The 12,269-nt window shown below is 39.5% G+C and overlaps 1 protein-coding gene across 1 annotated transcript in view; it reads right to left on the bottom strand.

Moving 5' to 3' along the window:
• Window positions 1-12,269, bottom strand: part of PCCA (propionyl-CoA carboxylase subunit alpha) — a 267,652-nt gene that overhangs the window by 9,392 nt on the left and 245,991 nt on the right. The window contains exon 22 of the mRNA XM_056498008.1: window positions 6,517-6,657. Within this exon, the coding sequence (XP_056353983.1) occupies window positions 6,517-6,657 (141 nt within the window). The remainder of the gene's footprint in view (window positions 1-6,516; window positions 6,658-12,269) is intronic.

Here is a 12,269-nt window from a genome sequence, read left to right as displayed (position 1 = left end):
AGGTGCTCTGATGCGTAACATTTTTAAGGCTCTTGAAGCAGAAGTGGAAAAAAAACAATGACAGCCCTAAGCAAATATGAGCTTAGATTTGGTTAAAAGTGAAGCAAGAGTTGTATTTTATTGGTATTTCCTTCCTCATCTTTGGGAAGACACCAGTAAGCATCACTCACAATTTCCACTATACTGCAGCTTAAGTCCCTGTTGAGCCTTTCAAGTGAAAAGTTACAATGCAAGATAGTGCCATATGAAAGAGAATTATCCTCTCTTGTAGCCTTCTGCAAAATACTTGCAAGCATGCATCTTGTTTATGCTTGTGCAAAATCACTGAGCAGTGAATTAAGTCTGCATTCACTATTTATGAAGATTCTGGGAATTTTGTTTGTTGTTTAAACTTAGTCCATGCTAGTATCATTCCCTCCTCAGATTTTTTTTCTCTCTGACTTGTTGGCAATCTGGCAGCCAGCATCCAACAAGAAAACAAATCAAGAGGAATTGGATGAGCAACAACTGCAATTCCTTGGCATTGTTCATTACCATGTAAAATAATTAGTGCAAGTGTTTTCTTCTTTCCAAATTAACTTTGAAACAAGAGCTATGGAAAACAAATATAATTAGCAGCAATTAATAGTACTTGACAAATCATTACTAAACTTTTTTTGCCACACTCCTTTAATGAATGAATCTGAACACAGTACATCCTACATCTTCTGACCTCTGACTAAAGGTCAGTGATGTCCCCCTGACAGCAATCAGCACTGGTCATTGCACTCCCACTTATCCAAAACACACTGCCCCAACTGCCTCTACCATCCCAGGGTGCTGGGGAAGTGATACACTTCTGGGGCTAGTCTTCTGCTAACTCAGCCCAATCTGTATCAATCAACTTTTTTTAGTAACAGGTAAAAAGTTGTTTATTACTTGAAAAGTACACCAAAATAATAATAGTAATAATAGTAATAGTAATAGTAATAGTAATAGTAATAGTAATAGTAATAGTAATAGTAATAGTAATAATGTATGAATTCATCTCAAAGGATTGGTAACATTTTTCCCCCTAGGAGGAAACTCTAATAATATTGACTATTTCTAACTCATCATCCATAGGATTTCCTTCTTAATTACACCCAACTCAAACACAAATCTCAGATTGTGCAATTACATAAAATATATAGTAAATTTTTTTTCAAGTCAAATATAAAAAAAGATACATCAATACTTATGAAACTATTATTATAGTTTTGTTTTGTTTTTTCAATGTAACCACAATTATTACTTGTGGCCCCCTGTAATAAGAATGGTGAAATATTTGAATGCTTTTACTCTGGAAATTATACAACCCTGAAAAAAGCTTTCATTTCATTACCAACAGAGGTTTTTTTCCCCAAAATATAACCCCAAAGAAAATTTTCAAATTCACAGAATCATAAAAACTGTGTAAGGTTTGTGACCATATTTTGACAAGTTTGCAAATTCTCTTCAACTGACAAGTGGAGTTTATATTTGCTCTGAAGAACAGGAGAGAGGAAAGGAGGGAAAGAAAAAGGAAAGACAACAAATGAAAAATGTTCATACACAAGAGAAAAGTAGTATTTGAATTAAATAATATCTTACTAAATTATTGATACCATATTTATCCAAATAGAATATGAAACTTAAGCAAATAAATTTCTACTGCTTTAACCAGGATGTTGTTTCTCTGCTATAAATTCCAATCAGTATAAGATTAAAAAAGAGATTTTTTTTTTAAGATGTTGAGGTCTGAATGGCAAATACAACTTTAAACAACACACAGCTGCCTGATGGCAACAGGTAAGGTTAAAACTTCACCTTTTCTTTCACAAGAATGAATGAAGTAGTAACAGATGGAATTTAGAAAGCTCTTTTGTTTTGGTTTTTAGTAGTAAGCATTTCAACAGTAGAGGTCAAACAAAACATCTTTTCCCATAGTACAAACTTCCCAAGGCTTGTGTGATGGAAAATCATGAATAAAGATTTTTTTGTAACTATTCTTCTAAAGAATAACAAGAGAAATTGAAATAAAATGCATGCTGAACTGAAAGAGGAATGCAGTTCAAAACTTTTTTCTTTAATTACTTTTAAAAGGTGGAAACACAGTAATGTCCTTTGTAAGTTATACAAGTAAAAAAGCTGCCTTCAAGTTACCCAGTTTTGAAATTACTGAGACAATTATCATCTACATTTAACAGCTGACATTTTGGTAGGACAAAATTCATCCCATGCAGTATTAATGCCCATGGCTACACTAGCATCAATCTGAAATCATAAGGAATTTTTATATGAGAAGAGTACATTTAGAAAATGGCTTGAATGGTGATAACTTCCAGAATCTGGATTAATCTTAATTTACTGAAAGAGAGGAAATTTAGAAACTTCAGTGAAAATAATTAATCCTCCTCTTATTTTGGCTGTAGTTCTAAAAGACTCACTAACACTGGGGTATTTACCCAGAGGTGCTTTCCTTTTACATATTTAAGTGTGGGGGGAATCATTAAAGTGATTTAGGCTGCCAGGTATTAGGCATTAGCTTATTGACCAATGCTTAGCTTAGTAAGGACACCTGTCCTGGCTAAGGCTACTAAAAAGGAAAAACAACCAACAGAAACACTGCTAGAAGAAAACACCTTCACATTCCTGACAGACAGAAAACTGAAACAGCAAAAACTATGTTCACAGGTGAAAATATAGCAAAGGCTGCAAGGCAATCAGGACAGCTAAGATCTTTCTTTGTTGCTGTGGACAGTTCAGATCACCAAATTTGGAATGAGCAGTGGGAACACCTGGGGTGTGTTTCCTTTAGGAACAACAGCACTGCTTTACCTGTGCAACCATTAAGATCTAGATCCTTCCCCACTCCTGCATTTCAGTGCACAGAACCCTACATGCACAAAACCCAAGCCAAACAACCCAACACAAAGAAATATTTTCAAGTGCCTGCCTGTGTCCTGCCTCTGAGTAAATGAAAGAATTTGTGCAGCTTTCACAGTTTTTCATGGTGCTGTCTTTGTGAGATTAGAACCGTCTAATCTCAGTGCCATCTCCACACTCTGGCATAAAAATCCTGCTGTGTGCTACTAGGGCTGGCTTGTGCTGCCACCAGGGTCAACAAAAACAGAGTGAATTACTTGCCTGGACATTTGAAGTCCAGTGGTTTCTCTGGCCCATGAGAAACCATGTAATTCTCCCAAAACCAAATTTCATCCTAATGCACACAATCATTAACAACTACTTAGAAAACAAATGCACAAACACCCTCATTCCCCAGTAAGGGATATATTTCCTGTATTAGTGGGACTGTGTAATCATGAGGAATGTAATCTAAATTTATATCTTCTTTCCCTAAATAATATTTCCCTTCTTTCTAGTCAGCCAGATTTCTGTTTCATTGTTTATGTTGCTTTCTGCTTCTGAGTGCCTTCATTGTGCTTCCAGGAATAACTGAGTGACAACTAATTACAGTCTTCTGATCACATGAAGGAAAATAAAGAAAGTAGAAAGTAACTAAAAACCTAAAGAAATTGGCAGCATCACAAGTTCTGCTTCTCTCTAAATGACAAACAGCACTTCCCCACTGTGTTAGTAAAATCTACAGATCATCTTACAGACAAAAGAAAATAAATTCCTTGCATATGCAATATCTTTTGGCAAAAAATGAATTGAAAACTGCTTATCAGACCAGCTGGATAGAGGATGCTCATGCAATCTTCTATCAGGCTTAATCAGACCAAAGTATTTCTCAGCAACAGCAGCCCAAAGAGAACACTGTGCTTCAAGTCAAAAACAATGACACATCGAGTGGGGAAAGCTAACCCAGAGATCAGCACTGCCCTCTCATTTGGCTATGGAAACGTGGAGAGGGACTAACAAATGCCATATGCTTTACCTGACCGGGCACCATGCCCTGGAGCTGAACCGTAGGCAATAAACACGAGTTTGCAGCACGGCCAGGCAGACAAAGATGAGGTGACCCTCTCTGGGTGCTTTTTCACCATTTGTAAAGTTACACCTGAAGGAGGGGGATGGCAGCTCAGCTCCCCGTGCTACTGACCGCTCTGAGAGTGCCTCTGTGAGCACAGGGACTGTGCTGCACAGCTCACAGCTTGGGCCAACAGTCTCACAGCAGCTGTAACCTGACAGCTCTACTGCTAGCACAGCAACACCTGAGGGGAGCATGGACAACCACCTCGCCCTCTCCCATTTTTCAGCTGTGCTGTTTTCACACACCATGCAAATTTGAGCTGCCAAACCCAGTGGCAAGCAGACAGAATAGGAGCGACTTTCTCCAGCGCACTAAAGAAATCAGACTTTTCCCAAGCAGTGCAACAAAAAGAGCTGTATTTATCAAGGAGCTACAGTTCCCTGCCTATCATGCCTTCAGCAGCTGTAGAGGGTGAGCTGGGTTCTGACAGACAGCCAGAACATGTAATCTGAATCCCACCACCCCACTGCTCATTCAGTACTGAGAGCTGATGTTACCCTCCTTCGATTGCTGCCTCGCTTTTTTTTAACGTTTTGACACTAGTCCTGAAAAGGAAGGATTTAAGTTAAACCCTTTTCAATAACGTAAATGTGTTTTTTGCAATTAAAGCCACACAATTAGCAATGACAAGCTCAGGTCAGCAGAACATAGATTATGCTGTTCAAATGCTCTGCCACTCAGTGCCTCCAGCAAAAAGCTGCAGGAGAGGAGAAGAGAAAAAAGAAATCTCACACACATTATTTAACAACTTGTGCTCTGATGCACAGCACCACTTGTAGATTTGTGGAGGGAGGTTCATTTATTTATTTACTTTAAATCCCTTAGGCTCTGGCCTCTTTCTCCACTGATTGTATTCCTTCAAGACAACAAGAACTATTCTTCAGGGCAAGAAAGCTGGTAACATTTAGAATTAATTTCTCAAAAATAAATATTAAACATTTTTTTTAAGTCTCAAAGTCATTGACTTAAAAATGTTTCCCTTAATTCTGCACAAAAAGTATTTGCTTACGATCTCCCTCATTCAGCCACTTGTATTGCCCTAGACAAAGAAAGCAGATTCCTCTGTCCATGTCATGGCATAATGAATAATTTTAATTGAATACTGTCCTTTTGTTTTAAAGTATCTAAACTGTGTGTGCATGTATTGATCATAAACAAGTAAGCTATGTGTAGAAGCTAAAAGAATTTCTAATTTCTTATCAGCTTAACTTAGATCTGTTTCCTCTGAAATGTCTTTATTTCATTACTACAAACATTGGTACCTACAGATCTTTTACATTAAAATGATGACTCTGTTTTCATTGTACACAAACAGAAACAACTATATATTTTCAAACCAAAGGTGGTATCATAGAACAATGTAAGCAAATATACCACTTTGCCAGCATGATTGATGACTGCCACCTAATAAGTGCAATTCTGATTTTGAATTTCAGATCTCAATCACATTTTTGAATCATCTTTCAAGGAAAGCTAGGTTTCACTGCCATAAATTATGAATCCTGTGACTGAAGCTTCTGTTTGTATCTAAGTGCTACATACCATACAGGTTTATGGCATCATTTAACTGACAACAGCACTTTAAAATTAATATGCACAATCAAATATTCCTGTGTCTGTAATCACTCCCTTGTTTTCAATGGTTATGAGAGCTAAGAGCCTCAACCTTAGAAATAACATATGATACAATGTGGTAGAATTTCATATAAAGCTGAGTTCGTCTGTTTATACACAACTTTAAAACAAAAATTTGTTTTCAACTCAATGTGAGGTAAGGAACACTGGAAATCCCCAGACCAGCAACAGAATAATCCCTTGCTCTTCTGTATGGCAAATTTATTCCTTCTGCAAGACAAGAAGACTACCACATGAGCCTAGAAATTCCCAGCACAGAATTCCCAACTCGTGTGTCTTGCAAAATGGTAACGCATGGCTTCTTAAAAAAAAAAAAAAAAAAAAAAAAAAAAAAAAAAAAAAAAAAAAAAAGGTACAGTTAAATCATTTAAATATCTGTCCTGTGTCCCTTTTTTTTCTAGAAATATTTTCATTACTTCAGGGCAGAAAATCAACAATTTCCTCATGCTAGCACTAACAGGATATAGATGATATAGATGATATAGATTACATAGATATAGCTGTAGATACAGATATACACACACTTATGTGAATTTACTCACAATTTTCTCCTTTGTACCTGTCCTCCCCCTCATGGGATACAAAACCAAGCTGTCTCTTTGAGTTTCTGCTGTGGACTTATACCAGGCTGAAAATTTTCCCTTCAAAGCCAGTTTAATTTGAATTGGCTTTCCTTATTAGTTTTTATAATTAAAACTAAAAATAGCACACATCCTTCAACCCACTTTATTCTACAGGTGATTGAAAAAAAATAAAAGAAACAAAACCAAGAAAACAAAAAATAGCCTACAGCAAACCATGTGACCTGTGGTTTCAGTTGCACCCAGGCAAAATCTCTGTGGGATATATAATGAAAATGCAGATATATAGATCACATTTCTTACCATGTCCCCAGGCTTGACAGAAACTGCCACCACTGTTCCAGGCATGGGAGATCTCAAAATGCTGGAGGTGTCCTCTGCTGCTTTCTCTGGCATGTACTTGCTCAGCTCCGCAGCAACCTTCGTCAGTATCTGCAATTTGTACTAAAGAAAAGGAAGAGGACGGGTTTAGAAAACTTTACCTTGGTGAATTCCAGTCAATAAGCTTCATTATTTTATGGCATGTTTTTATGAAATACATCTGTTAGCTGTTCTTCACAGGAGTGTCTAAAAAGCACTGTTTGAAATCTTTATTCAGGGTTTCATTTTCAGGATGTAGAAAGAAAAATATGCAATCCCAGTTTGCAGCAAAGTGCACATAAAACCAAAGAATCAAGTACAGTAAATAGATGTTGGACTCATTTTAAAATTGGGGATAGGGAGGGGAGATGCAAATTTAAAAACAGAAATGCCCTTATGTTTGCTGCACATTATCTTTGGTGGATAAGGAATATTGAGGGATTCTTTTCCAGTGCAGTGATGAATTGGAAATTGACCCTTTGGGAAAGTCTGCCAGACTTTCAATGACATGACTCATCTTAAGCATTGTTTACCTTTTAAACATTTTTTTTTTACTATGTATTTAATGTTTGAAGTTAGCAATTTACTCGGATTTTGCAATTAAAACCTAGTAATTAAATTTCAATTCTGATTTCTCATGCGTAAGCAGAACAATCAAACGTTGTTGCACTGAACATGCTTTATCTGCAATAAAACCCATCCAGCAGCCCTTATCTACCTGGAGAAAGCATTATTTTCTCTAGTATGTTTTATAGCAATTGAAAACAGAGGGGAATATGATGACCTAAGGTGAGAGCATCCCTTTGAACAAAACCTTTCAGAAGGCATATAAACGTTGCCTAAAGTGATTTCGGCCCCAGGGCTTTGAGTTTTTGAAGAGTTGCCATCACTTGGCGAGCCCCTGCCCCCGGACAGACAGACGGACGGACGGACGGACGGACGGCGGCCGGGAGAGAGCGCACGGGGCCAGTAGATGGCAGCAGGTCTCTGTGTGACACCGCGGGGCACAGCGAGCGAGGGCCAGCACCGCGCTTCATCAATAATTTAAACAAAGGTTTTAATCAGAAGCATCCGACGGACGGCATTTACAATTCAAATGCGCATTTTGCTGATGTAAAGTTCAACACCTTGCTTGGAACAGTATGTTTTCCTCCGAAACAATTAGCTATTGTTTTATTAACAATAAAATGTCTTTACTTTTCATTTTTACGTGGACAGAAAAAATCCGATATCCTTATGGTGAAGGTAAAGGGGGACTCTACCTTCTGCTTCTGTAGGAAGCAGAACAAGGTATTTAGAAATACATGCAAAAGGTGATTAACTCTGCAGTGACATCTTTAAAATGCAGCTTTCAAAGCCGAATTAAAACAACGTAACAGAGGATTATCGCCCTCCATAAATGGTGCGTGGACACACAATGTTTTGTGAGATGAACAGCGCAGCCATTCACTCAGAAATACTCGCTGCTAAGCAGAAATAAAGGCAAATAGTTACATGGCCGACCGTGGCAGCGCACCCCAGCAAGGGCAATAAAACGCCACAGCAATGTCCCTGCAGCTCCGGGCGGCACCCGAACATTTGAGGACGCGTTCCCAGCCATGTGCCTCGCTCACAGTCGCCGTGGCACGGCGAAACCAGCCCCGTTTTGTGTGCAGAAAGCAGCTTTAACTCCAAGCCTCCCCCAGGCATCGCGGTGGCGATCCAGACCGCGGCACTCACGATTTGCACCCCAAAATCTGCAGAGCCAGCTCTGTGCTCATCGCGGCTCCTATCCCAGGAGCAGACACGGGCACACGCTCCGTGGGCAGGGACAGGCAGGCCGTGCCCAGCGCAGAACTGGTGACACAAGCTGCAAACAGAACTGCAGCGGCGTGACAAGTCAAATAATAACATCTTATGCATGTTTCTTTACTCTTGAGTGTCTGTTTTGCAATCAAGACGTACAAGTGTCTGCCAGTTTCTGAAGGATATGATCCTTAAGTGAAATTACTGTGCAAATAAAAGCTTTTTACTCCTATTAAAATTCATCTGAGTCATAAGTGGCAAGGAAAAAAAGCTTGCAGAGTGTATTCTGCTGTCAATCCAATAAACCTTCTGTGTAGAGGGACTATTTATCAAAGATAAATTGTACTTAAAAGTCCTTCATTAAATCTATGGGGGGGAATATAATTACAACAAATTGCACAGTTTCAGTATCCATGGTTGGTGTCTTCTTTGTACTCAGAGTTTGAAAATATATAAAATAAAAAAAAAGGAAAAAAATGAAGAATGCAGAAATAAGTTATATTTGTGGACTGTATTGTTGCCTCTTGCAAGAGTCTATTTTGATATGATTTCAAAGGATTAGGTTTAGATGCCATTTAGTTTTTTAAGCTACACTAACACTCCTGAGCTGCCCAATTTCAAAATTTAAACTTGAAGAGAAAGCCAGACCTTCTGCATTCATCTAGGTTACAGTATTTCACAGGGGTTGAAATACAGAATTCCCTATGCGCTTCACAACATTCAACAGTGAGGGAAAAACACATTCCTCAGTATGCTGCACTTTAAAGCTCAGTTCTCCACACCAAGCTAAAATATCCTTAGCAAACATTGTTTTTACTATCTTTATAATTTTCATATCTTTTAGATTCCTTTCTCTGCAGGACTCCTGCTTTGCTTGGAGTGAGATGTAAGAGTCAGTGCTCTCAAAGCTTTAAAACGTAGGTCTTTGTTATTGATGAGCTGTTCCTTTTCCTTTTGTATTTGTTTATTGTTCTTTAGTCTGTTTGGGGGATAAGCAAGTCACTGTAATCAAAAAGTAAAAAATAACAACAGTAAACTTCTGGGGAAAGGCCTTTTTTGGCACAGTTGGTTCACAAATGACCTTTCAGAATATAAAAAGACATAGCCACAAAGAAAGGTTCCTTCTCTAGGATTACCTTTGATGTATTTCTGCTGCTGGCTGGACCCCACTAAATATCTGCATAAATATCCTTTGTGATGCTGCTACTTATCCCAGGAGATGAGTTGTGGAGCAGGGTGCAGGGTGCTGTTCTCCCTACCCGGGTGCAGCTGCCTGCAGCTCAGTGAGAGCCACCGGACCTGCCTGCCAGTGCTGCCACAACAAAGACAATTAAGAAAATACCACATATTTTCATTACATGACAAATGCTGCTGCTATGCCTTTGATTTAGCGAGAACAATGCTGAACATAGGAAGCAGAAGTTTTGATACACTGCTCACCGAGTTTGATTCAGGTTCTGATTTTCCTTTACGCTCAGAAGGAGGAGGAGATGGCAGAAAGAAGGGGGCGTAAATTGGGGAAGGTTGTAAAGTTTGGGTTATAAATAGAGACCAAGAGGTTTCCACCGGCCTAAACCAGAAGAAACATTTGTTGGAGTCATAAATAGATTGCAGGTGGACCCTGAGAGCAGGGAAATCTGCTAGCCATCAGATCTGTGCTGATGAGTAGTTGTCACCAGCCACTGCTCTACTCCACAGGGTTTCAAAGCCCAATTCCGCCAGCCAAAGTAAAGTCAATAAAGCAGTACCAAAAGGAGCCATACAGCTTTTGATGGCACAAAACAGGTGGTTCTTTTCCACCAGACCACTGGACTCCACAGTCAGTTTACAAAAATTAGAGTTGGGAAAAGTGATGTTACTTGTTTTCTAAGGGTAACAGCATCCTACCTCTTCCACTAAATGAACTGGATGTTTATGTAATGCAAAACTAGCATTTACAACCAAATCTCCATGACCAAATCTCCCAAAATAAGAGCACAATAGGTGCAGTAATAGCAATATAGGGTGGGGGGAGGGAGGGGGAGGGGGGGAGAAAGCAAATACAGTGAAAATTATACCTTGAGTTTTGTGGATATTTCTTTGTCAGTACATTCCCTACTGATCCCCCAAGTCAACAGAGAAGTCGACTGATTGCTACAAAAAAAGATGGCCAGGGCATATCTCATCCTATCTGTGCTTAAAAACAAGTTCTGTAGTTTGCACAGATATGGTTCCCTTACCATATATTTCAGAATATTGCAAATCTTCACTAAAATGCTCAAAATTGCACTCTGCTACATCTCACATTCGTTTATTAAATATGATCTTCCCTGTACACTTGAAACTTGCATCCCCAGAAGCTGTAAATGTTCAAACTCCATTGGAGATTTTATAGAGTAATCACCACCCATATGTTACTCACGTTAGTGTTTGGACTGCTGACCAGATGTGGATTCTCAGTGTGCTTTACCTAAATGTTCAACCATGCTTTTCAAATGTCTGTCATTCCTGTGGTCAGAAGGGTGAAAATCTGACGTAGCTCAGATTTCAGTAGAGAAATTGTCTGCTGTGTGTCTTCATTATTTTCACTAGCCTCACAGTCTCGTGTTTGGAACCAGTGAAATGTATTAACTGTGGTCACATAATTTCCCTTTAGCATTCCCAATCCACTTCCTGCCTCAAGTCACTCCACTGCTGTCACCTGTGGTTTGACGTCACCAACTCACACGGAATATGTTATTCTGTATTCAGTGGAAGCAACACCAAGCAATGTTCCAGTTCCAAACACACTGAGCACGCTGCCTTTTTTATTAACCATTATACACATCAACATCATGACCGTGCCCTTGCTTAGATTTTCACCACAGCATCTAAGCAGGAAAACGATGTATTTATTCTGTATTACTTGATGATGTGGACACCACGTTCTTTCAGTCAAAGATTCCTTACTGAATAAGGGGATAAAGGATATTTTGCAAATCACAGAGGCTTTTTTCCCCGAGCTCTGAGTTCTAGAGCTAATTTGCTTTCACAGGGTGGTGGTGAGGATTGGCATTAACACCTGCACAAAATAACAGCGCTTTTAGTCTGATGCAGGAGCAAATACTCAAACTGCTACAGAGACAGCTGATGAAAAAAGTAACGATAAGAAGAATCTCAAAACAGTCACAAAAATCATGAGCCTCTAGTAGCAGCAAAAAGGAAAGAAAACCGAGAGGAACCTCACCACCACGCAGTACTCACTCCAGCAGCAGAAACTTAATTAGACTTGTAATTCAGCAACATTTCCCACTTCCCATTCCTTGTGTGATACACAATTAACACTCTAGAGAAACCTACCAAGGGTTAAAGCCATGCAAAGAATAGCAGCTTCCCTCCGCTTCGGACGGAGGCCGAGCGGGCAGGCGGACAGACAGTCGGACAGTCGGACAGACGGGCGGAGCGGCGCGGGAGCCGCAGCTGCCGCCGCAGCAGCAGCGCCTTCGCTCGCGCGGCGCTTTGACAACTCCATCAGCGCAGTCTCAAGGTAGCTGTCAATCAGGATGCATCATTTAATACAACAGCACACTAAGGATTTTCTCCTACAACCCACATGACAGCGTATCTACAGCTCTATTTATATCAGCGCCCAGTTGTGTTTACAATGCTGTTGTAATTAGAAAAGATGCAACAGGCAGCAATATTATTCAGATTCCCATTTTGCCATGCTGCCGTGTAAAGTGCGATCTTGCTTCACAGAGTCATGCTAAATGACAAAAGCGCTATTTTCTTCAGTCTCTGCGCACAGACAGCACTTCATTTGCAGCTATCTATAATTAGATTAATGGTGTAGTGCCGTACAAAGCAGGCCCACTTCACATCAGATAGCATATGAATTAGGACAAACACTTATTTCAATTCCAGGCAGAGAAAGCAGTGACTGGGGTATTTAG

The sequence above is a fragment of the Oenanthe melanoleuca genome, chromosome 1, assembly GCF_029582105.1.
Source record: "Oenanthe melanoleuca isolate GR-GAL-2019-014 chromosome 1, OMel1.0, whole genome shotgun sequence".
In the NCBI taxonomy this organism is placed as follows: domain Eukaryota; kingdom Metazoa; phylum Chordata; class Aves; order Passeriformes; family Muscicapidae; genus Oenanthe; species Oenanthe melanoleuca.
The sequence above is the reverse complement of the archived record's forward strand: the minus strand, read 5'-3'. Positions and strand labels throughout refer to the sequence as shown.